At 29.4% G+C, this 26,837-nt stretch overlaps 2 protein-coding genes across 2 annotated transcripts; both read left to right on the forward strand.

Annotated features, from left to right (window-relative positions):
* The first annotated feature begins 3,725 nt into the window (after positions 1-3,725).
* On the forward strand, positions 3,726-6,077 carry LOC114174045 (probable indole-3-acetic acid-amido synthetase GH3.1). Its single transcript, XM_028058786.1, has 3 exons — positions 3,726-4,137; positions 4,262-4,363; positions 4,510-6,077. The coding sequence occupies exons 1-3, from the start codon at positions 3,827-3,829 to the stop codon at positions 5,885-5,887; spliced, it is 1,791 nt and encodes a 596-aa protein (XP_027914587.1). The 5' UTR covers positions 3,726-3,826; the 3' UTR covers positions 5,888-6,077.
* Positions 6,078-22,191: 16,114 nt separating this feature from the next.
* LOC114173823 (metal transporter Nramp3) lies at positions 22,192-26,075 on the forward strand. The gene is made up of 4 exons (XM_028058451.1): positions 22,192-23,061; positions 23,176-23,312; positions 23,669-24,321; positions 25,458-26,075. The coding sequence occupies exons 1-4, from the start codon at positions 22,550-22,552 to the stop codon at positions 25,677-25,679; spliced, it is 1,524 nt and encodes a 507-aa protein (XP_027914252.1). The 5' UTR covers positions 22,192-22,549; the 3' UTR covers positions 25,680-26,075.
* Positions 26,076-26,837: the final 762 nt, after the last annotated feature.

The following is a 26,837-nucleotide window of genomic DNA, read 5'->3' on the forward strand; positions in this document are numbered from 1 at the left end:
TAATATATGACAACAACTTAGTAGAGTCACATAACAAAATAATAATTATATTAATTATTTAAAATTCATATTACTCGATTAACCCAAAACATTAATAGAGAATATTCAATTGAAAAAAAAATTCAATATATCACAAAAACTTATCTGGAACTCAATTAAAAAATTTTACATTCATAAAAAAACTTAAAACATAATTAAATCTTAAAATTATAATAATTAGAGACGGGGAATAATTATTCTACTATTAATGTGAGACAAAATAATAGTTTAGACGTTTTTAGACGTTTTTTCTTCGTGTACTTGTTCACAAAGGATTAAAACTTACTTATTTATTTAAAAGTACTCTTAGTCTCACTAGTTTGTCGGTCAGTGTTATTTTTTTCTTTTAGAATCTTAAAAGGACGTTATTCAATGTAAGTTTTCAAACTAAGCAAATGATCATGTTTGAAAGAATAAATCGACAAAGGATTGACAATAAACTGAACTATTCCAACACTAGCCAGATAATTGATTTTATAACTAATTTATTAAATTTGAATTTTAAAAATGAAAAATAACATTGATTTTGTAGAAAAAATAGATAAATTTAAATTTTGTATATATTCAACTTGCTGCTTCATGTTGAATTGAATACTTTCATCTATATATAAAAATTTATATATATTAAATTTTATAAAATTACTTTCATTTTAAATTATTTCCATTAGTGACTTATTAAATATTCTATTAGACCGCGTTTACCAAATTAAATAAATATATTAAAATTTGAAATTTAATCCAATGACTTGAGTAGGTCAACATCATTTAATTGGTTATAATTAATAAAATTGATTGTTTATTTATTTTGTCGAAAAGAAATATCTAAAACAATATATAAAATATCAATTTTATCTTTTAAAATATAATTATTTTTAAAAATTTTAAAAAAAATTGAAATTTTTTTTATAAAATTATTTATTTCTGTTTTTTTTCTTTTTCTCTATTTATTAACAGTTATTCTCTCATCTTTTCTAATATATTTTATTTTATTTTTAATAAATAATTTTATTTTATATATTATAACTTAATAACATTATATTTTCATCATCTACTAATATAATATCACATATATTTAAAAATACGTATACACAAACGTCTGTGTGTATGTTAGTTGTTTGAGAATGTTAATACGTATTATTCTTAAAATACACGTTAAGATATAATTAATGGTCACTAATTTTATCTTTTTTATATTAAAAATTAGAATAAATAATTTTATTAAATAAAATAGTATAAATTTATATAATATATTTTATAGAGATAAATATATTTTTCTGACATAAAATTTGTATGACATAAAATAAGTATTTTAAAATTCTTAAAGTTTGTATTAAAATACAAGAGAAAACATGTTTCTAAATACTTGAAAATGTAAATTTAAATTCATTGTTCTACTTAAAAATTTAGATAATTAAATTTTTATATTACCAAATTTATATATTTATAATTAATAATTTTAAATATTAAAATATTATCTATTTTTTTAATCCAGTAGACTTTGTTAAATTAATATAAAGGTTGAAAACATTATCAAAAAAATCGAAAAAAAAATTCGAAGTCTCAAATTCATATTTTAATTATTTTTATTTTGATAAAATTTTTATACGCTTTTTTTATGTTAATTTAAATTTTTTTTACATTTAGTTATACTTTAATTTTTAATAATATTAAAATATTTTTTTGTTTTTTTATTTTTTTATTAATAAATACTAAATAAAATATTAAACATAGTTATATAATATTTACGAACTTTTTATCATTTAAATGAAATAAAATTGTATTAATAATTATAAAATAAAAAATTATTTAATATTATATTTAATTATAAACTTTTATAAAATTCGTTATATATTAATCATTAGCAGATCGTATTGTTTTACTACTGAACCAAATAGTATTTTAAGTTTATTCGTAAAAGATATTATTTATATGTGACATTACACAATGCATTCAAATGTCTATTTTTCAGATTTTGATTAAACAGCTTTGGTCAAATTGAAAGCTTATTCATGCTGACAAAAATATCTGATAGGATTACTAATAATTGCACTCAATATCATTGTTAACTCACTCACTAATTATTAATTAATTACATTATAAGTGAGTTCCACAAAGTTTAATTCATACATAGACTTGCCAGTACTGATAGTGTTACAGACTCAGAGAATCTAAAAATAAAACAGAAAGCTCGGGAAGCAAAGTTTGGTGGTGGATAGTGATGTGTAAAAGAGAGATTTTGAGAGACAAATCAGAAGCATTGGGGGAAATGAAAAATGGAAATATAAAGAAAAACTGAAAAATCATTTATGATTGGTGAAAACATTATTTATTACCAGTTAAAACAAAAGTTCTATATGTCCATACTTTGTTTTGATAAATAAAAATAATAAAAATAATTACCAAAGCATAACAATTAAGAAGAAAATATATGAAAATAATAATTAAAAAGATCAATATTTACTATTTATTTTGAAATTATTTGTAACGCATAAAAATTAATTGATTATGAGGTCATCTTTCCGTTACCACAATTGTTTGTTTAATGCAGTGGTTAATGAATTGGGATTAGAAATTTGTATTATTCAACTTTAAAATCCTAGTTAAGGCATTTGAAAATATTTTTAAAATTGGAATTACATTTTTAGAATGGAACATTGATGAAAAGTAAAGAATTTGAAGTCAATTTGTATCTCATCAAGGAAAACAATGTTTTTTTTTTTTTCACAATATATCAATATTACCTTACTCACATGACTCATTAAATTGCATAATAAAAATATGGATTACTCACATGATATTAACCATTTAATATCAATATTATTTTTACTTTCAATAGTTTCAAATGTTGTTAATTTTATTATTAGATATTTCACTTCTAATCTTAAAAGGCATGATAAATATGACATTAGTAAACAAAGTTTACAGAAATGATAAAAATGTAATTATTTATAAATCAATCATGGGAGAAGATTTATATTTTAACATGATAAGTTGAAACAGAGGTTAGGTGAATAGTTTGGATTATTTCCGTTTTTCAAATACAATGACACGTGATGACGTTGTTCTCTTCGCCATCTCTGGGGAATCATTAATTAAACAGCATAGTATTATATATGACTTATATGTTACAATGACGATGGATATAAAACGAAGGCTATCTAATATTGTTTACGTCGTTATCCATAGAATCCTAAACCTTCCTCACTCCTACACTGTAAATGAACCTCATCGATTCCAAAACTATATTTGGTCCTATTCAAACTATGAGCAGAAATTAAAACATTGAGATTTAATCCAAATTCCGATGCTGTAAATAGTAATTTAGTGTTGAGTTTGGGCCGTCTCTTAGCGAAAGAAATGGGCTAGAGCAGGGTTGAAGCCGGCACCCATCGCTTTCGGACCCAACAAACCCTGCAAGGAAATGGCCGCGTGGTTTGGCTGACGCGTAAGCTCGCCCAACTTTTTCTGATGACGTGGCCAAACATGTCGGCCATGAACCCCTCATTCCTACGTGTGCCCTGGCCCACATGTCCACCAGCCAGGTGTACAACAAAACTTGGTTTCGTCTTTTGTCCCCCGCCTCCGGCATCAGCCCCTCCAACAAAACTATTTCGCCCGCCTTGCCTACGTGGCCAACCCTTACCTGAACATGACGTCACTCAACCCCCTATAAATACCCTATCCCTCTCCTTTCCCTGCACCGTCTCTCACCCTTGAACCTTACCCAAAACCTTCTTCTCTCTCTCTTTCTCTTTCTTTCCGTCTTTATTACTCCTCAAAACTCACCATGGCCGTTCAATCCGATTCCCTCTCCTTACCTCGTGACCAGAACGGCCAAGATGCTCTTCAGCTCATCCAACACTTAACCCAAAACACTGATCCTATCCAGAACCAAGTCCTTCGCCAGATTCTCCACCAAAACGCCGACACGGAATACCTCAGACGCTTCGGACTCAACGGTGCCACCGACCGTGACACCTTCAAGTCCAAGGTTCCCGTCGTCTCATACGAGGATCTGCGCCCTGATATAGAACGCATTGCCAACGGAGACCGCACGCCCATTTTGTGCGCTCACCCCATCTCTGAGTTTCTCACAAGGTACACGCCTATTATCTCTCCCTTTCGTAATTCAAGGATGCTTTAATATCTGTCGTATGAGAATATTCATGGTTTGTATCATGTGGATCGTGCTTTTTGATGAGACATGAAAATCTGTTTACAGTTCTGGAACGTCTGCTGGCGAGAGAAAGTTGATGCCCACCATCGATGAAGACATGGACCGCCGTCAGTTTCTGTACAGCTTGCAGATGCCGGTGATGAACCAGTAAGTTAGCTGTTAACGTTAATGTTTAACGTATTTTCTTCATTGATTGCTAAATGACATATTCATTGCATTGCAGTTATGATAATTACTGTTACCACTACCTCTAATTTATTGAGTAATTATGTTGTTTTGTTTGTTTGTTGAAGATACGTGTCCGATTTGGACAAAGGGAAGGCCCTTCACTTTCTGTTCATCAAGGCAGAGAGTAAGACACCCGGCGGGTTACTGGCTCGGCCGGTGCTGACCAGCTACTACAAGAGCGAGCAATTCAGGAAAAGACCATTTGACCCTTACAACGTCCTCACCAGCCCCAACGAGGCCATCCTTTGCCCCGATTCCTTCCAGAGCATGTACACTCAGATGCTGTGTGGCCTTATCATGCGCCATGAGGTTCTCCGTGTCGGAGCTGTTTTCGCCTCTGGCCTTCTCCGGGCCATAAGATTCCTTCAGCTCAATTGGGACCAATTGGCCCATGATATCCACACCGGAACCCTAAACCCCAAGGTCACAGACCCTTCCATCAGGGAATGCATGTCCAAGATCTTAAACCCCGACCCCGAACTCGCCACTTTCATCAAAAACGAGTGCTCCGGCGAAAACTGGGAACGTATAATCGTGAGGATTTGGCCCAACACCAAGTACCTTGACGTCATAGTCACGGGTGCCATGGCTCAGTACATTCCAACTCTCGATTACTACAGTGGAGGCCTACCCAAACCTTGTACCATGTACGCCTCCTCCGAGTGTTTTTTCGGCCTTAACCTCAAACCCATGTCCGAACCCTCCGATGTCTCCTACACCATACTGCCAAACATGGGTTACTTCGAGTTCTTACCCCATGATGATGACTCTCCTGTGACCCTCTCCAGGGACTCGCCTCCTCGCTTGGTGGATCTAGCAGACGTGGAACTTGGTAAGTTCTATGAACTCATTATCACCACCTATTCAGGTCTTTGCCGTTACAGAGTGGGTGACATCCTTCAAGTAACCGGGTTCCATAATTCGGACCCGCAATTCCGCTTCGTGAGGCGTAAGAACGTTTTGCTGAGCATTGACTCTGACAAAACTGACGAGGCGGAGCTGCAGAAGGCCATCGAGAATGCCTCGGAGCTGTTGAAGGAGTTTAACACCAGCGTGGTGGAGTACACGAGCTTCGCTGACACCAAATCCATTCCGGGGCATTACGTGATTTATTGGGAGCTGTTCATGAAGGACTCGCCTCACTCTCCCACGAGCGAAGTGCTGAACCAGTGCTGCTTGGCGATGGAAGAGTCGCTGAATACAGTCTACCGACAAGGGAGGGTTGCGGACAACTCTATTGGTCCGTTGGAAATACGAGTGGTGAAAAATGGAACCTTTGAGGAGTTGATGGACTACGCCATCTCGCGTGGAGCGTCGATTAACCAGTACAAAGTGCCAAGATGCGTGAACTTCGCACCCATAATGGAACTACTCGATTCCAGGGTGGTTTCTTCTCATTTTAGCCCCGCTGCACCGCACTGGACCCCAGAACGTCGTAGTTGATGAAATTGTATAACGTAGCATGCAGTCGTCGTCATGCATAGGATCTTTTAATAAGGAGAAGAAAAAAAAAAAACAAGATGGATGACAGAAAAGGGTTGTTCATTGTTGTTGTTGTCATCATTTGCCAAACCCAAAACTGTTTGTATTTGTTGATTTGATATTTCCAAAGTAGTTGTTTTTCTCTTCTTTCTTTCTGGCCGAGGCTTTGTTAAACAGTGATGCGCTTTTTAACTTTTCTTGTCTGTGATGAAATATAAGATAAATTTCTTCAAAAGGGTGCGCCGTGTAATTAATCGTGCAAAGAAACCATGTGTTTGAGTTTCACCTTGTACTTGGAGGATTTGGAAAGACGTGGAAAGGTGAGTGATGGAAACAGTTGATTTTTGTTTAGGGTAGGTTGATTTGGTAAGAATTGAGGTTGTGATGTGATGAGTGATAATAGGTTGAAGTTATTATCTCTTTCAATAGGCACTATGCGGATGTACTTTTGTGCACGTGCTACATATTCTGTCCGCGACACTAGGTTGGTTTATAATTCGCAGGTAGATTGTGAAATGTGTCGAGTGCAACCCTGGTTTTTATTTAATAAATAAAAATGTTTTATTGAGGCATTATGTTGTTGGAAGCATCGGAAGACCCTTTATACCGCACTGATGCGAACGATTTAGTGCGTGGCTGCGTGAGGGACCTTATATTACTTACTGTCTGTCACAATCGACAGCCCTAAATATAAAACACATTCCATAATTTTCAATTAATATTTAATTACTTTTGAGATTAAATTTGGTAGCCTTTCTAACTAACATCTTTGACTATCTTCACCCCATCTCATCTGATTGAAGAAGGGTAAACAAAGGAAGGTGGAACGCACTCCATTTATGCGTTCTACGGAATTTGAATTTCCAAACGGAATATGTGTGCTTTAAAAATGAAGACAAGAATATAAAATTCCTGAAAAAGTTGTCTTTGCATTTCGATGGTTAGTTAACATATTTGACCGTCCTTAACGTATTTGACTTACACAACAACTTGTGTTACTGTGAATATTGCTTCCAAAGTGGCAGTTATATGATTCAATGTTGTACTTGAATGAATATGCCCATTAAAGCAACTAAAAGAGGAGGGAATAAAAGAATAACTATATTTAAATATTAAAATCTTGAGTGGAGATTTAGTTATTTCAGAAATAATTCTGACTATGGAGAGGGGTGCAAAGACTCATCGATTCAAGTCAGAGGAAGCTTCAACCAAAATAGTGAAAAATGTGATGCATGAGATCACACTTCAGCTATTTTTTTATACTTATCACCAAATACTGTGACGTTAATATTAAATAATGTTATTCCAAGAGTTGGTATTTTTGTACTTGTTTCCTTTCACCTACATGAAAGTGTATTAGTATTAATCGAATATTCCAAGGTTGTCTATATGTTGGGATCGGTTTTGGTAAGGGTGTGGAATGGTCAAATGGGTTCGCATGTGGGTTGGTTGGTTCGTTTGTTTGATAAGTGATTTAGATTGAATTATGAAAATTTAAACAAAGAACCCAAATTTTTACTGGTTCGAGATAATTGAGTAAGTTATTCAGCCTAATTTTTTTTTATTTTAATTAATAAAATCATAATTAAAATTTATATTACATATATTGTTGATGCATTTTTAAAGATTAATAGTGTTTATCCATATTGACTATTGTTTTAAAATTTAAGATAGTTATAATTTTAGTCACCAACATCCAAAATTCCAGAATTAAATTTGAGAAATTAAAAAATATTTTAAAACCATTTTTAATCTCACTAAAGTAAATTTCTCTTAATTTGAGAAACAATGGATCGAACTAATCGGAATTAACAACCCTATCAATTTGTCTACATAGTTAATTACTTTCAGCATAGAGGGTTGTGGAAAAGTAAAAAATAAAACAAAGTGTGGATGTTAGTTTGGTATGTGATATGATTTGAAGTTTGAATATAGTTGAAGAGAAATAATATTATATTACTAAAGACCTTTGAGATGCATGTCTCGTTTATATGACAAGTGTGAAGGCAAATTAAGACTTTGAACACTATAGTTGAAGGCAAATTAAGACTTCCGTTTAGCTTGGTGGCTTTAAGTTGAGGTTGAGGGAGCACATAACTTTAGTTATGTTTCCATTTTTCTTATCTGAATATTTAAACATGATTATATATCTGTAACTCAAATTTAATATCACTAATCAAATCAAAATATCTAATCATCGCACTAAATATTCTTGAGAGACGACACTTGACTTTTGCCAATACGTTTCACACTCACACACAGTTATTAACATATCTACAGAATTTGCATTTTATATACTATGGGTAGATTATATTCTATTAGTTTTAACCGTAAAGTATTAGGTTGAGATTTTACTCAAAAGATAGAAACATCAATGAGATATGAGTCTAATCACATAAGACATTGATACCACTCTCAATTCAAAACCTTAAATCAATGGATTTATTGGTCTTTATCCTTATATAGTGTTCCACTTTCTCATTTCTAGCCAATTAGGAACTTAGACTGACACTTAGATTCTTAACAATCTCCTCCTTAATGGTGAGTCTCTTCAACCACATTTAGGGATGTCAAAAAAATCCGTACCCGCGAGTATCCGCGGATAAAACCCGCAACGGATAGAAAACGGATATTAAAAATGGATACCCACTACCCGCGGGTACGGGTATTTTTGATACCCGCATATTAATGGGGCGGATACGTATCTGTACCCGTGGATACCCGTACCCGCTAAACTTACACATCTTGACATTCTCCTATTTCCTTTCTTTGAGATTAGGCATATAAATCAAACTTTCTATAGACAATGACGTTTATGATATGTTTATTGTCAAATGATGAAATCAAAATAAGAATACTTGGCATCTGGCAATTGAAGTTTATTATTTACTTATTTTATTTATTTTTCAGGAACCAATAGGAGAAAGTGAGTTTGTTGATCAAAACACTAATTAAAAAATTTCCATTGTGTTGAACATCATTTTATATTTATTTTTATAATTATTTGGACTTGTATCAATGGATACCCAACGGATATGGATACGAATACGGGACAGATATTTATTCAGCGGGTAAGATACGGGGGAGCTACTACCTGTACCCTATCCGTCCCGTTGACATTCCTAACCACATTGGCACACTCCTCCTTTATAAACCTAACAAGATGGCCTCATGTAAGATTTGTTTAGTTGAACAAAGACGAATGAAATACACTAGTAAAAAGTGTAGGTTTTTTTAAGAGAAACACTACTGTTACACATTTTCTAATTTGTTTTAATATAAATGAGAAAATACAAAAAAAAAACGAAAATGTAAAATGATATAATGAAAAGAAATTAAGCAATAAATTATAAAAAGACAATATACTAAATATGAATAAAAGTAATGTAACCCTTTTTTTTAAGCTATCTTGTCTCACTCTTAATCGGGGAAAACATAGGTTGTGCGAAAGTGAGGCAAAAAAATGTGAGAAAATGATAGCTTTTTTAAGTTAATTGAATATAAACAGAGGCAACGCTTAATGAAGTTGGTGGTGGTCGGAATAAGGTTTTAAAGTGGTTGGACGCTGTAAAGTAAATCCTTTGGATGTCTTCCTGTCTGGTGAAGCTCATCACTATACTCTGCTTATTTTTAATCATAGGTTTGAATATAGAACAAACAAAGCTCTCAATTTTTTTTTTTAAAGTAAACAAAATCATAGCAGCATAAAGTAATGGGGTTATGTGTTTAGTTTTGGTTTATTAGCAAGGAGCTCATAACCAATAAATACATTTAGGACATTATTGTTCATCAGCAGTTACAAAATGAAACTTCATCACATATTTCGAACTTCATCACTGCCACATGCAAATAAAGGGATCATTTCACTTTAGAATATAATAAAGTATTATTTGAGATATCGTAAGAACTAAGATAAATTTATAAATATAGGTAGTGGTAATTTTTTTTTTCTTACAAATTAATTTTTAAGATTAAATTAGGATTAAATTCATTTTTTAAAATAATATCAAAATCATTTGAAACTTTATCTTAATTATATTTATTATTTGTAGAAGTGAAGTTCACAATTAACTAAATCATGGATTAAACATTATTTACTTTTTTTTTATTTATTTCTTATCAATCGGTAAGAGTTTTAATTTACTTTGTAAAGTTAATCACTCTTTCCATTCTAAAATGACTTCATTTTTTTATATAAAAATATTAATTGATATTGTAAAAACAGAAGACTTTTTTAAAAAAAAAAATGCCTTTTATATATTAATTAAAATTATATTTTTATTGAAAAAGTGAGAGTGTTATAGTAAATACATTTTAAAAAACGACATATTTATTGGTTAACCCGATCCTATACTGTCAAATTATAGTTGTATCGAACTGATGATTAACATGGTATGGAAATAAGGTAAACGAAAGTAAATTAATTATAGTGTTTGAGATAAAAAGAAGTTAATTAAATGAAAATATTTTTGGAGAAACATATGAAGGTGGATTGTTTACGTAAATGTTGTGTGTGATGGACATTAAATAATGATTAATGAAGTTTTGGGGTTTGAGGAGGAATAACATGAACGATAATGATGGTGAATTTGTTTTGTAAGGTTGCATGGTTAAAGGTGGAGGCTTGAATAGTGGAGGTGCAACTGTGTAGTGATAAAGTAAGAAGATTAGGTTAGATTCCAAGTCGATCACGTGCATTGTTGTCATCTTCTTCGACACTGCTTTTCCTTTGAGCCTTTGTCCCTTCTTTCAGTCCCATGATAACTAGTAGAGAAGCATTGAAACAATGGTGCTCTTTTTATTATTTCTCATCGGTCACTTTTATATCTTCAACCGCGAGACTTATCATCAAAGTTTCTGCCAACCTTTATGCTTGTGCTTTGTCTTCTTCTGCCGCAATATACTTCATTTCTTTCTCTTTCGTATACGATATTTTAACTACTAAATTTTGATAACTTTTTTATTTTATAATATGAGGTATCATTTTTTAAATGATTTTAGAATATTGAGAATGAGAAAATGAAAATTTGAAAAATTATTCGAAAAATAACAACTAAGATTATAAGAGAAAGTTATCAAAATATAGTTGTGAAAAAATCATTTTACATACACAAAAACTATAATTCTTTTGTACAAAATCTTCCAAATTAATCATCTTGTTTTAAACGGTACGTCTTAATACAAAATTAGAATTCAAATCTTTGTTTAGTCTAATTTAATCTAACTCAACTTCATCACACTGGTTTAATAAAGACCGGTTTAATAAAGAGATATTTGTCTTGATTTAGTACAATGGGATTTGTCTCTAGTTATACATTATTATATTCTTATTTTATATTTAATCAATGTCAAATTTTAAGACTTTTGTGTGTGTTATGGAGTTCACGTATTACTTAGTGCTAACATTAGAAGAAGAATTTTAATCCTTTCTCTTTTGGAATGGTTGGAAACTTTCGGTTTAAAAATAGAGTTCTTTTGTATGAGATGATACAAAGACTTCGGTTTCATAGAGCACTTATGTTACTTAATGATATAATATTAAAGGGAAAATTACCAATAACTTCTAATCAATGAACTAAGAAATTATTACTAGTAAACTTTACGTTACATTACGTCTTAAATTTAACCGTTATTCTCATTTATATAATATTTTACTTGTTTTTCTTCGATTTAAATCGTTACGCTTACTTCCAAACATTGGAAACATATTTTTGATTTTACGATTCCTGTGATCGTTAAATTTTACACTCCTTTTCTTCTTCTTTTTCTTGCTTGAAAACATATGTTCCTTTTTTTTTATTAAAAGAACAATGTTTTGTACGAGTTTAACTTAATGTTTATTAAAAACAGAGATTTTTTTAGTGAAGAAAATATAGAATTTTTTTTATTTTCCAAGAGCTTTTAAAGTTAGTAATTGGACTACAAGTTGTAGAAAAAAAAAAGTTGTTGAAAAGAATGGTATTCAGAGATGCTTTCATAATTCATCACTATTTTTATTGTTAATGAAATTTATTTATGTTGAAATTTTTTAAAATGTACTATTCAATAATATCAACATATATATCCACGTGTCATAAGCTTAAATCCTCTGAATATATATTGAATCCTAAAGTACAACTTAAATTAATACTTCATAACGGGGCCGTATTTTTAAAGAACAATAAAATGTAGTTTGATTATTCCTCTTAATAAATGATAGAGAGAAAAAAAAGTAGATAAAAATGTGAATTATATATAAAAAAAAGTGTCTGTTCAAGTTAAATAGAAAATAAAATTGTATATTCCAAAACACACAAAAAAAAATTATACAAGTACACGTTAAAATTATGGAGGCAAAACACCAATCCAACTTAATCTTTAAAAAAATCGATGCAGAATACACTGCTTTAAAAAGTTTTTTTATATAAACTTTGTAGTTATGAAAACTGAATAATACCGTTATCTCTAACTCTGATAAATAAACAATTGTAACATATGTCAAGTTGGTCACATCTTTACTCTATTTAGATGGTAATATACACATATTTATCCTAGATTCTGAAATATAGAAATATTTATTATCAAAATCTATGTGTAATTTGTGTCAATGAAAAAACATAACATTAAAAATAGAAGAAATTTAGTCTATACTTTCGTAGAAAAAATATCAACAGCTTGTATAATTTAGACAGGAGCTACGAGAGAAGGTGTTAGCCCAATATATCAGCCCATGTTAAACTCATACGAAATAAATAAGGCTCTTTTTAATATTATTTAACATTAGTTGTAGTATATTTTGAAAATACACAGTGAATTATATAATCTAAAATGTATTTTCAAATGTCGAAATCTAGAAACACATTTTGAATACGTTATGAATTACACAAAATTTATAAGTACAACATAGATTAAACAATCTGAATTAACTTTTTCAATTTCAGATTCACTGCTCCGTAATTAACAAATTTTTTTTTTTACTTTCAAAAAGGAATTAAATTTTTTCATTCAACAATAACAGAATCCAGTTTGTTTTTCTAGGTGACAATAATTTTGTACATCATCTTCTCCTTTCCCTTCCAACATTGCCTTTTACCACTTTTTTTTCTTTTTCTCCACGCAAACCTAATATCTTTAAAATATTAAAATGGGTCAGTCCGACTGGTTCAATTCGGACAGTGATAAACGACTTTGTTTCTTCTTGTACTTTTTTTTTCTTTTCGCAGTCCCATAAATTTATAAACCTCATACTATCTATCACTAAAATTATAATAAAAAAGGTAATATTTATCCTTACACCCCAAATTTTTAAATATATTTCGGCTTAAATTTCTTTATGAAACTGAAAATATATTTTAAATTCCACAATCGGGAAAAAATATAATTTTCTTTATTTGATATACTTTTACTCTAATTCAATCTATTTATCAAATTTCAATTTTAATTTGATATAAATTTTATAATTTTTTTTACATTGGATATTTTTGAATCAAGATTTTCAAATATGAAAAATAAAAAATATTCGATACAATTTTGTTAATCTAAAATTTTAGTTAAGTTGGACCAAAGATCAAGATGAGTTGTCCTAGATCGAAGGTCGACACGGATCAATCCAAGCTAAAGGTCAACACGGGACGACTTGGACGAAAGGTAAAATTAGGTTTGCTAGGACGAAAGTTAAGTCGAACCAAACTAGACTCAAAGTCAAGACGGGTCGGTCATGGTTGGAGGTTGATTAAAATTTGACCCAACTAAAACTCGATTAAGTCAGTCCCGACCTAATTCAATTGAGTCTTCCTAACTTAATTCAACTGAGTCGACCTTGGTAGAAATTTGACCAGATTTGCTTGAGTCTGTCTTAACTAGGGATGGCAATGCGGGCCGGCCCGCCCCGCATAAGGCCCGCACACCGCGAGCCGGCCCGCCCCGCCCCACACATTTTATGCAGGCCGCATACTCTGGTCCGCCCCGCATATATGTTGGCCCACGGGACCGCGGGCCGGCCCGCTTTTTTTAAAATTTTTTTATTTATATTTTTTTTATGATAAAACTTTCAATGTTTAAAAATTATGAAATTTTAAGAAGTTCACAAAATTAAGTAAAGACTTTGGGGAATTAGATGATAAATTGATAATTCAACATTTTCATCATATTCATACTATGACATACACAATGTATTCTTTAAATTTTAGCACATTAAAAATTACATAATACTTGTCTTTTTCAGTTATACAAGAATTTGAAATGTTAATGCAATAGTTCATAAAAGAAGTAATTAATATACACAAGTGCAAGTTCTTTTTTTTTTTTTAATTTTATGCGGGCTTGCGGGCCGGCCCGCGTGGGCTAGCCCGTGCCGGTCGCGGGCCTATGCAGGTCGAGCCCGCGTGGGCCTGTGGGCTCATTATCCTGGCCCGCCCCACGTTTTTTCTGCGGGCCCGCGGGCCAGGTCCTAATTGCCATTCCTAGTTCTAACCAAAATTTGATTGACTTTTGTCAAGTCGACACTAACGTAATTCAGCTGAGTTGGTTCCAACCAAAATTTAACCGAATCAGCCTCAACCGAAATTTGACTGAATTCGATCGAATCGGATATGATGATACAACTTTTAGAAAATTTAATTTATTTTTTTTAAATGGATTATGAATTTTAAACTTTATCCAAATATTTTGATCGAATTTTGAAAAAATTCAAATTAGTTATGCATAAAAAAAATGTTTTATTTATAAAATATGATTCAATTATTTAGATCTAAAATGATCTAGATTAAATCTTTAAAAATTCAATCTACCAGCAACTTTACAATTCATAATGTATTTAACAAAATTACATTTTGAAAGATATTTCTTGATCAGAAAATATGTTTGAGACTGGATTCCAAAAATGTATTTTGGATTGTGCACTAGGATTTCCAAATTATATAATTCAAAATATATTTTAAAACTATACATTTTCAAAATATACATTCCAACAAGTATTTTCAAATTTAGAAATATATTCTAAAATATGCATTTTCTCACGCAATCGGGTGCATGAAATAAAAGGATAACTACAAAAAGCGATTATCGATAAATGAAATGACACAGATTGGTTGAGAGTTGAACTGAACATCATAACATGATTAATTAAAGAACAGATTCATGAACTGGTTAACTTGTTTTTTTAATTTTAAAATTTTAAGATTTGTTATATATATATATATATATATATATATATATATATATATATATATATATATATGATATTTAATCATATAAAAAAATTAAAAATTAAAAATAATTAATTATAATTAATAATTAATAATTAATTTATAAATATAAGTAAATCAAATTATAATATTACCAAATTATAATATTATGGTCTAAATATTGATTTGATTCTAATTTTTGTTCAATTTTTTAAATTTTGTTCACATGTTAAGGTTAGTGTTAAGATCGGTTTTTATATTTAATATGGTTATGATTTTGGTTATTTTTATTCAATTCAATACTTTTTTAAAGAAAAAAATTGAACAATATTATTTCTTTTCAAATTGAGACCAAATTTAATTTTTTGTATAAATGTTATACTGATATTTTCATTAAAATTCACACTTTTGTTAAATATTTTCATTAAAATCAAAATTAAAAATCTAATTTTAGCTAACACCGTGTAAATTGTTAGAGATTTTGACCCGTGACAGTCACTTGTCAAGTTTTTTTATAGTTATTTATTTATTTTATTTTAAAAATATCATGTGCAAATCTGTCATGGTTAGATTTTTATATAGTTATGATATTTGTTATTTTTGTTTAATTCAGTTCATTTTAAAAAAAATAGCAATCTTATCTCTCAAAATTGAGACAAAATTTAATTTAACTTTTTTTATAAATATTATACTGATATTTTCATTAAAATTCACATTTTTGTTAAATACTTTTAATTTAGAGTTAAAAATTATTTAAAATTAAAATGAAATTTTTTAAAGTAAGAATAACACTATTAGTTTAAAATTTTAACAAGTTAAAATTAAATAAAGAAATATAATCGATTAATATAATATTATACAACATTTTTATGTGATTTTTAATATTTTGTTTGACTTTCCTCTTATAGTTTTAAATAAATGATTTTATTTCCCTACTTTTAAAATTGTTCCAATTTTAAACCAATTTTAACTGTCAATGAAAAATGTTTAACAAAAATGTGAATTTTAACAAAAATAGTAGTACAACATTTATATAAAAAATAAAATTAGTTTCAATTTGGAAAGAGATAAAATTGTTCAATTAAAAAAAAAGTGGAACTCAATTGAACAAAAAATAGTGAATATTAGAAGCAAATTGAATATAAAAATCTTACATTGACATGTGATACGATATTGACTTGATACGTGAATATTTTTTTTTAAAATTAAAAATTAAAAAAATCACAAAATGACATATGACAGTTACGGTTTATCATCTATTAATAATTTAAACGGTGTTAAGTAAAAAAATCAAGATTAAACAAGATTGATGAATGTTATAACCAAATTAAAAAAATATTTTAAAGAAATTGAAAAAACCGAACGAATGTTAAATTAAGTATTTAAACCTAATATTATTATATATTATATAAACAAATAATTTAAAAAATGATTTCAATTTCAATTTTAGTTTAGCAAAAATGAATTAACAAATTTAAATTTTCAACTTAGCCTCTCATTTGCGAGAAATCAAGCTAGACGTTGTTTCATCCTTAATTGTCTTAGAAGCAGTTGAAAATTTAAATATAAATATAAATCTCATATTGATTAAATATGAGAAAGTACAATACTGTATAAAAATAAAAACTTATAAATTTATTCCATTAAAATTTTAGATTGAAAATAATATTAATATCTTTTAATGTAAGTTGACATAAAAAAACTTATACATCACCTGAAGTGAACAATAGAAGAAAGCAAATACAAATAAATTTGAAGTTTGTGACTACCAAAATATAAACAAACAATAGGGTTAACAGAAGGGAAAACCAAAATGAGACACTAAATGCTTTTGCATGTTTATTCTCATCTTCTTTTTTTATAAAACCGACTTTTAGATCGAGAAATCAGAAAAAAATTAGGATTAGTTTTATAATTTTAAAAGTATATGAATTTAATTATTTTAACTATTTTTTAAAATTTATTTGATATTTAAAAACCGTTTCGTTACAGCATTTAAATTATTTTTCTCTTTTCCTATTTGGTATATTCTATTACCAGTGTATTAACAAATTTATTTTTTCACGTGAAGCAAATATTCGGATGAAAACTAAAAAAATTCTTCATATTTTTTATTGCATCATGCTCGTCACTAAAATGTCAACATGAAAGCCTCATATAATATTTGTTAGCTAGTCGTGAAATCAGTGAGTGATGTGATGCGTAACAGTTGATAGATATAGTAGCAGTTGGTGTAATTATTAAGCTTTATTATTTTCATTTTCTTAAGAATGAAGAAAGATATTTTCTAAAGAAAGAGATTTTTCAGAAAAAGCTTGTGCAAGACCAACTTTTACTAATTTTAAAGTAATGTTTTTATTTTCATCTAATTTTTTTTAATTAAAATTAATTTTTATTCTAAATAATATACTTTGATTTTTAAATTTAAAAATTAAATTGATATAATAAATTTAATTAATCTAATTAACATTTTTTATGTATAAAATGAGGTTTTAGACCGACACTTAAAATATTTTATTTATTTTTTAATTTTAAAATTAAAATATATAAAAAATATAATGTTAAGATAAATTCCAATGTAAAAATATAATTAATATAATAATATTTTGTCTATATGTCTTTGCGCTTTTAGTATGTTAGCTTTGTTAGTGAGTCTTTTTTTTTCTTTTTTTTCCTAAATTATCTTCTCCAAACTTAAGAAGAGGGAAACATTTATGTTGTATACCGTAATGTTGGTTTTCTATATTTATAACAATATATAAATGAATTTTTTTTATCCACATTTTAAAATATCAATTTCATTTTTTAAATATAATAATTTATTAAATTTTAAAAAATTGACCGTTATTTGTAATAAGCATTTTATAAAATTGGATATTTCTACTTTTTTTTTTTTTCTATAATTATCAGTGATGATTTTTTTTTAAATCCTAAACCCTAAATCTTAAACACACAGATGTAATAGCGTCTGTGTTTACGCTTGATAAAATGAAATCTCGAAAATGAATACAAACAATGAGGACAAACCTTGTGTTGATTGTCTATATTAAGAAAAATAAAATTAAAATAAGTTGCAAGAAAATTTAAATATAACTTTGTTAATTTAATGTTACTTTTAAAATAAATTTAAAATTTTTACTTCCACAATATACGAGACATTCAATAAATAATTTATTAAAAATTTTACTCCAGTAGAAATTTAAATCCAATTAAAGAATAATATTGCTATTATATATGTTATAATAACCGTCGTCTAATAAAATGATTTTTATTAACATTTTTCCCCTTTTTTAATCAAACATATATATTTCATATTTTATTTTTTATCGACTTTTATTTCTGTTATTTTTCTTTCATTTTTATCAATTTCAAAGAGACTTGATTTGTGTATTCTCGTTACACATTTTTGTCATTTTTCTCGTTTACTTAAATAAGAATATTTTGTCTCAGAAAAAATATATCATAAAAATACTTTATGCAAAGTATATCTAAGCCCAAATAAAAAAAAGTCTATTACATAACTTTTAATGTCTTTAATAAGTTAAAAATCTCAACTACAACTATTAAACATCACTTCCTATACATTATTGAATGAACATCATCCAACATTCTAAAATCATTCACAAATATATGATTAACTCACCGATGTAACCCTTGCATCAATTTAATCAGGCAATTACAAATTTAACTTAACTCTTTAACATAATTCAACTATAATAACTGTGCTAAAATGTACTCGTAATCTATAATATATATCCTATGTATAATTCCGTTTCATTAGTTTTGTACTAAATTATAACATATCTCTTCATGTTTTTTATTTGAAATTGATATTTGATATTGTAATCGTAAATTGTAAAATTATATATATATATATATATATATATATATATATATATTCTTTTTATTTATTTTTAATTCATTATTTAAATCATCTTTATATTATCATATTATTAAAAATAATCAAAATAGATTATTAAAGACGATGAAAATAGTAAATTAAAAATAAATAAAAACATGGAATAAAATATTATTATCTTTATAGATATTTGATGTAAGTATTTTTTTACTGACATTGCATGTGATTAAGTACCGCATCATTATTTTTCGATGAGAATAATAACATGTCGGTTAGTACAAGTTGCACGCATTTTGATGAGAGGAATTAATATCAGACAAAAAAACGGCTGGTTGATGCCAGGCATAATAAAGTCCTACTAAACTATAAAAAGAAATAATTCACATCAAAAATCAAACATGTGTTTTCTTTTATATAGTTTCTATTTAATTCATTAAAAAAAATTGATCTAGTATAAGTTAAACTTGAATAAATTATCTGTCAACATTAATTTATAATAAAATTTTAAATTATACTAAAGTGGATATGTTAAACTCAATCTAAGTCGCCTTATTGAATAATTATAATTAATATTTTTTGTTTATTTTTTATTTTGAAAGAAGAGAAAAGAAGTATAAAATGTGTAATATTAAGCAGAATGAGAAAAGGAGAGAAAATTTTTACAAAATATTTAACTATTTATATTTTATCTTTATTTTTGTATTTTCCCTTTTTTTTCCGAGAATATATATTTCATTCTCACTTTTTATTTATGTATTATTACACTGTTTATTTATTCATATCTCATATTTATTTCCTCCGTAAAAAGCCACTTTAATAATCTTATAAGAGCCGAGAAAACCAACAAAATTATGCAAATGGGTGGGACAAAAATTGAGTACATCAGTACTTATTGTTAGATGGAACGTGCAGTAGATAATAGAAAAACGATATTTTGGATGATATAAATAATATTTCTAAGTCAGATATGCCCCGAGAACGACATTTTTCTTTAAAAGAATTTATCGAATATTTTCTACATATCTAGTCTGCCAAATTTACGTGTCTTATAATTTTTTTACGTGTAGAGGAACATTTTGAATATTTTTACCATCCTTTATAATTTTAATTTAAGGTTTTTTATTCAAATCAATAATACATATATATATATATATATATATATATATATATATATATATATATATATATATATATATATATATATATATATATATAATTTAAATAAAGTTTTAAGTTAATGAACTATTATAATTATTTTAATGTTCTTATTTTAATATATATCAACTTATCTTTGATTAGAATTATTTTTCTTTCATAACGAGATATAATTCTTCGTATCACACACACAATAATTTTACATCATTTCACTATTAAATCAAAAATAAAATTTTGTTACGAAATTATATTTTTTCAATTATTTAATTGAGTAAGATTTTGATTAGAGACTCATGTTCTTATTACACTCAACAATCATACATTATCAAATCGAGATTAAAAATAATTTAAATATCTCTTATATCGTTTAAAAGTTGAACAATACTTTAAAAGTATGATAATTAGTTATATATTTCTCGATTCAAAACGATAATTAAAAATTAAAAATAAATGAGAATAACGTCTTCGTTAAAAAATGGTAGTTAGAAAGAAACATAGAATATACATTAACCAGTTTTTTTTTTTTTTTTTTTTTTTTTTTTTTTTTTTTTTTTTTACGTTCTTTTGAAGCATGCGACGACGAGTAGACACATCTCAAGGACAAAGCAGAGCGTCCTAATTGTGATGACATACTAACATGCATCACAAAATATAAAAAATGCAGTCTTTTCAAGAGAATGTGTGTTTATAGTTTTTAAAGTTGGCTCTCATTTTTATTTCGGACTTAAGTATAATCATTTATACTTCTTATGATTGATTTCAATTCAGAACATGTTCTAACTTATGGGTCAACCCAGTTGCATATTTTCATATTTGCAACTTTTTTATATACTCTGGACATTAATTATACAACAAAGATAATAATAACTTCAATTCTCACGGATCAAGCTTCAGTTGTTGAATTTTCAAGTATATCAGATAATAATATTTTAACCTATTTTAATTTATTATTTTGATATTTTTAATTATTTATTTTATTTATTGTTTTAATAATATGATGTGATGATTTAAAAATAATTAAAATGTTGAATAAAAATAAATAAAAAGTAGTTAAAATATCATTATCTATTTCAATAATAACAAATAAAGTTTGAATGTTTAATTATAAAATATTTTATTGGTAAAGTGATATGATCGTATTTTATTCTAAGCAAACATACTTTATTTTAATTTTTGTATTTAAAAATAATGGAAAGCCAACCATTCCCAACTGCCTCAAAACACATAAAATAGTTGTTTACTTCGAATATTTTCTTTATTAATAATAGTGTTTCCGGAGAAGCCACGCGAAGCTCGAGTTTGTGTATCCAAGCATACGAGGATATGTGACATAGAAAAATACATTTTGTCTGTTCAAATTTTATTTTTAGGAAAAAAAATCTCTATCTTTTGTTTACGTTTGCTTTCGCATTAGAAAAATACGTTATGAACCTTCCTAAAAGCATATTTTTTCGGGTACAGTTTAAATATTACATATATTTTTGGTACATTATTAAATTATGTTTTACTTTAAATTTCTAAATATAACCTGTACAAATTTGATAAAAAAAAAATGGAAGAGTGGAATCTAAACTAAAAGGATATCGAGATATTAAAAACATGTGTCTCAGGTTAATACACGTAATAAAACATTTTTATAAAGAATAATGTATTTGTAATACTAAATGTTACAAAAATATCTAAAAAAATCAAGAAAGTTGTGAATAAATTTATATTTATAATACTGACAAAATTCAAAATGGTTTACGAATAAAGAGAAAATTTACGAGAAAAAGGTGAGGTTAGTGGTGCACTACTTATATCATACACCGGTAAATTGATTACTATATATTTCTTACTTTTTTATAAAATAATTTTTTTAGTTGTGCTTACCATAATACGGTAATATTTATCGAACATGAAAAACAATTACTTTTAGGTTTCATCACATCTCATAAATATCGAAAGTTGTATTTGCTGTGCTTCCGTCCTCTCCATGAAGTATTTTTCTTTTTCCTATTTAAACCAACAGTTGTTGAAAAATAGAATACACGAAAAAAGAGAGTATAAAAACAGCGGAGAGAAAAAAAGAAAAAGAGAAAAAAAGAGGAAGATATCTTCTTTATTTTCGTGCCTGAGATGTCATGTCACCATACGTATTCTCGCAAGAAACCTTATTCTATTGGGAAAATAAATAGACATAGATTAGTGTGCGAGGAAAATGAATATAAAGATGAAAAAGAGCAACTGAATTTCCTTTTCGGAAAACGCAAGGGTTGTTTTCAATTGGATTCTTATTTTTATACGATAAACACTAAATCAGACTGTTCTGGTTCTCAGTGCAATTCACTGACACGTTACCGAAACGTCAAAATCGCCGCCGTCGACACAGTAGCGAGTGACCGACCACGCCGGCGTGACACCAACGCCACTCACTTGTTCGTTCTTTAGTTCCCTCACTCAGCGATGCCTCCACAAGACCACCACCAGCCGCTGTTAGCGGAGGAGCAGGAAGAGACCGCGTACGATTCCGCGGACAAGGTCGTGGTGGTCGGAATCGACGAGCAGGACGGCGACGTGGAGGCGCCGCCGTTCTCATGGCGGAAGCTGTGGCTGTTCACGGGGCCCGGGTTTCTGATGAGCATCGCGTTTCTGGATCCCGGGAATCTGGAGGGGGATCTTCAGTCTGGAGCCATTGCTGGGTACTCGCTCTTGTGGCTCCTCATGTGGGCCACTGCTATGGGCCTCATTATCCAGCTTCTCTCGGCCCGTCTTGGCGTCGCCACTGGGAGACACTTAGCTGAACTGTGCAGGGAAGAGTATCCTGCATGGGCTAGGATTGTGCTCTGGCTTATGACTGAAATCGCTCTTATTGGCTCTGACATTCAAGAGGTTATTGGGAGCGCTATTGCTATCAGGATTCTCAGTAACGGCGTCGTTCCCCTTTGGGCTGGGGTCGTCGTTACAGCTTTAGATTGGTACCTAACCTTTTTCTCCCTTTCTTTCTTAAACCATATCTAGATATTTCAAATTGAGCAATTGGTTAATTAATTAGCTTCTCTTTAATTGTCTTTTTTCTTTTTTTTTAACAGTTTCATTTTTCTCTTTCTTGAGAACTATGGTGTGAGGAAACTGGAGGCGTTTTTCGCTGTTCTGATTGCTGTAATGGCTCTCTCGTTTGCGTGGATGTTTGGTGAAGCAAAGCCCAACGGTGTTGATGTTCTTGTTGGTAAGTTTGTTTTGGTTTTTACTTTCAACTATTCACTCTCTCCCTGTACTCATCCATGTTTTTAATTTTTAGTCTCCATAAAAAAACTGTATTTTTTAGTTTCTATACAGCTTTTGTAGTGGTTTTACACTGCTTCAAATTCTTTTTTAATGCTGGCGTCGAGGACCAAAATTAACTTTTATGTACGAGTAGGGATTAAAGCTTACAACTTAAAACGAAGATATCATATGAACCAAATTTATTGTTTCGTTTTGTTTAGTTGATTTGGGCGTGTGGAATTTTACTTTGTCTTAGAGTAAATTCTTATGTGTGCTCTGCCGACATATCTGATTAATACTTCAATCTTATATTTGTAGGTATTTTGGTTCCTAAACTTAGCTCCAGAACTATACAACAAGCTGTTGGAGTTGTGGGTTGCATTATTATGCCTCACAATGTGTTTTTGCATTCTGCGCTTGTTCAATCAAGGCAGGTTGATCCCAGCAAGAAAGGGCGTGTTCAGGAAGCTCTTAATTATTACTCGATAGAGTCCACCATCGCCCTTGTGGTGTCCTTTGTGATTAATATATTTGTTACAACTGTGTTTGCCAAGGGCTTTTATGGTACTGAGATAGCAAACAACATTGGTCTTGTAAACGCAGGTCAGTACCTTCAGGAGAAGTACGGGGGTGGACTTTTCCCAATCCTGTATATATGGGGTATTGGGTTGTTAGCAGCCGGACAGAGCAGCACAATTACTGGTACATATGCTGGACAATTTATCATGGGGGGGTTTCTGAATTTAAGGTTGAAAAAGTGGGTGAGGGCATTGATTACTCGAAGTTTTGCAATTATCCCAACAATGATAGTTGCTCTTATATTCGATACCTCGGAGGAGTCATTAGATGTTCTGAATGAATGGCTTAATGTTCTCCAATCAGTTCAAATCCCATTTGCACTCATTCCCTTGCTTTGCTTGGTGTCCAAAGAACAGATAATGGGCAGTTTCAAAATTGGTCCTGTCCTCAAGGTATATATACTATCACTTTCTCTGCATTTTTGTCAGACTTTGCCCGTTGTCAGTGTATTTATGTGATAGAAGACTTTGAAATCTCAGATTATTTCATTTGATATGAAATTGCCATCTTTATCTTCCTTTATGGGTCATCAATTAAATGAAACTAGGAAGAGATAATTCGGAAATGTCCCAGGGTAGACCTTTATGTCTTGCTATTCTGGCAAGAGATAATTCAGAATCGACTTAAGGCGTACCTGATTTCTCCTACAATTCAAAATTAGATTTTGAGAAGGAAAACAGGTAGCTTGATTTTACTGTCCTGTCTTGAGAGTTGAAAGCAGGTGAGATAGTGGCGTGTCCATTATCTGGTTTCACAAATTATTCACCCTAGGACCTTTATCTTCTTAACAACTATTCCAAAGCCATAGATTCTTCTATTCTTATCTGTGTATATTATTATATTAGCATCATGAGATTATATTTTCATAGTTTTTCCAATTTGACCATGGGCACATGTTAAGAAGACAAAAATAGAAAGTTTTTATTAAAAATGTAAAACATTTACTATATTAAAAACATAAAAGTCATTTGATACATGTTTTTTTTTAAGTAATTATAAGAATACGAATTTTGTAGGGTGTATTTAGTGCTTCCTGCCCATGGGCTCAAAACTGTATTTTCAATATCCTATATCGTGCAGTTTATTTTGCTGCAGTTGGGGAGTATGTGAAACTGCATTGTCTTGAAACGTCAAGAAAATGACATATGTAGATATATGTGATAAAATAAAATAATGTCCATCAATGAGATTTTTGATAATTTCTCTACCTAGTTTAACAAAGCGACTTACGCTTTCTGGAGTCAGTAGTTTCAAGCATTCCTTTTCTTGTACCCCTACCTGTCCTTTTTTCCTTTATAAATTTCTTCTGGTGCGTAGGTGCTCCTTAATACTATTTATGTTGGACATGCTAAAACAGTGTTGTTTATATGATGCTTCGACTTTCTGTCAAGGTGTTCTTCAATTTTAGTTTCTGTGGACATTGGTCGTATTTAGACCAACACCCTTTGCCCGATTTTATGCTTTGTTCTCTTGAATTAATTGTGTTATAGTCATGAATCATTATTGTCTTACGATGATATGAATGCAGATTATTTCCTGGCTTGTGGCTGCTCTGGTGATAGTGATAAACGGGTATCTTTTGGTGGAATTCTTCTCCTCTGAAGTGAATGGAGCAGTGTTTGCCACTATAGTGTTTGTATTAACAGCTGCATATGTTGCATTTGTACTTTACCTTATTTCACGAGCCATTACCTATACACCGTGGCAAAGTTTAACCGGATCCAAGACAGTTGCTTCCACAGAGAATTAAGCAAATCGTTCAAGTTTCTTAAAACCATGGAGTAGGAAATGCTTTACCGGTGACGGGTTTCACCAGTAATTTTCTTCTATTCTTTTAGGCTCCCTCGTGCTTGTTATTTGTAAAAGAAGTTACAACTGGATGCACGGGGCACAGGAACCTTGGTTGTCATACTTCAACAAAAGAAAACAAGTCAGAGTTTATGTATCTGTAATTCTGTCAGAATTCTATGTATAAATGCAGCTGTAAGCATACCTTGGATGTTGAGATAATGTAGTTGAGACAGCTTTTAGAACTTTGATGTTCATGCAAATGGTTCGCTTTATTGTTCACTCTGGCTGGCCCTGGCCACTCGATTGGAATATGATGATGTATATACCCTCGATATGATGCCACTTCCCCTCTTAAGTCCATGCCAATTGCAGCAATAACATTTCTTTCAAATTATAGGCAAGAAAAAAAGGCAACCCAAAGGAAACTGTCTTACAATAATTTGGATTTTCTTCTAAGATTTTTCTGCAGTCTCTTTCCTTTGTTTTCAAAATATACTTATGATTGAGAATCTTGATTCGTCCTCACATACTTAAACGGATATACATTCATCTGTGACAGAGTAAACAATGTTTGTGACATTGATATTTTTCATGCACTCTTACATCTGAAGTCATCCAACAATATTAACAAACATCCCAATCAAATATTCAAAAACCCATGCTTTTCCCATAATTGTAGCTCACATTTTAAAATCACTGTACTTTTTATACCTCTTCTATCTCCTACAACTAGTATTATTAATAATATTTTACTTTTAATTACATCTATTTTAGAAATTCATATTTAATCACATATCATATTATTTTAAATATGAAATATCTTCTGGAGAGACTTTTATAAAATTAACATAAATAAGTTTCACAAAAGGGTGATAATTAATGTAACATTTCGACAATTACATAAATACTTGCTATTTAATTAAAAATTAAGAGTATTTATTTGTTATTTAATAAAAAATAATAGTATTTAATTGTTATTTAATTAACAAGTAAGAGTATTTAATTATTATTAATTAAAAAGTATTATATTAAGAATTCTATTTATATATAATTATCTATTTAATATCTTTTAAGAATATTCATTTTTATGTGTAAACATTATTATTGAACATGTGTT

This window comes from Vigna unguiculata, chromosome 2 (genome assembly GCF_004118075.2).
Source record: "Vigna unguiculata cultivar IT97K-499-35 chromosome 2, ASM411807v1, whole genome shotgun sequence".
In the NCBI taxonomy this organism is placed as follows: Eukaryota; Viridiplantae; Streptophyta; class Magnoliopsida; order Fabales; family Fabaceae; genus Vigna; species Vigna unguiculata.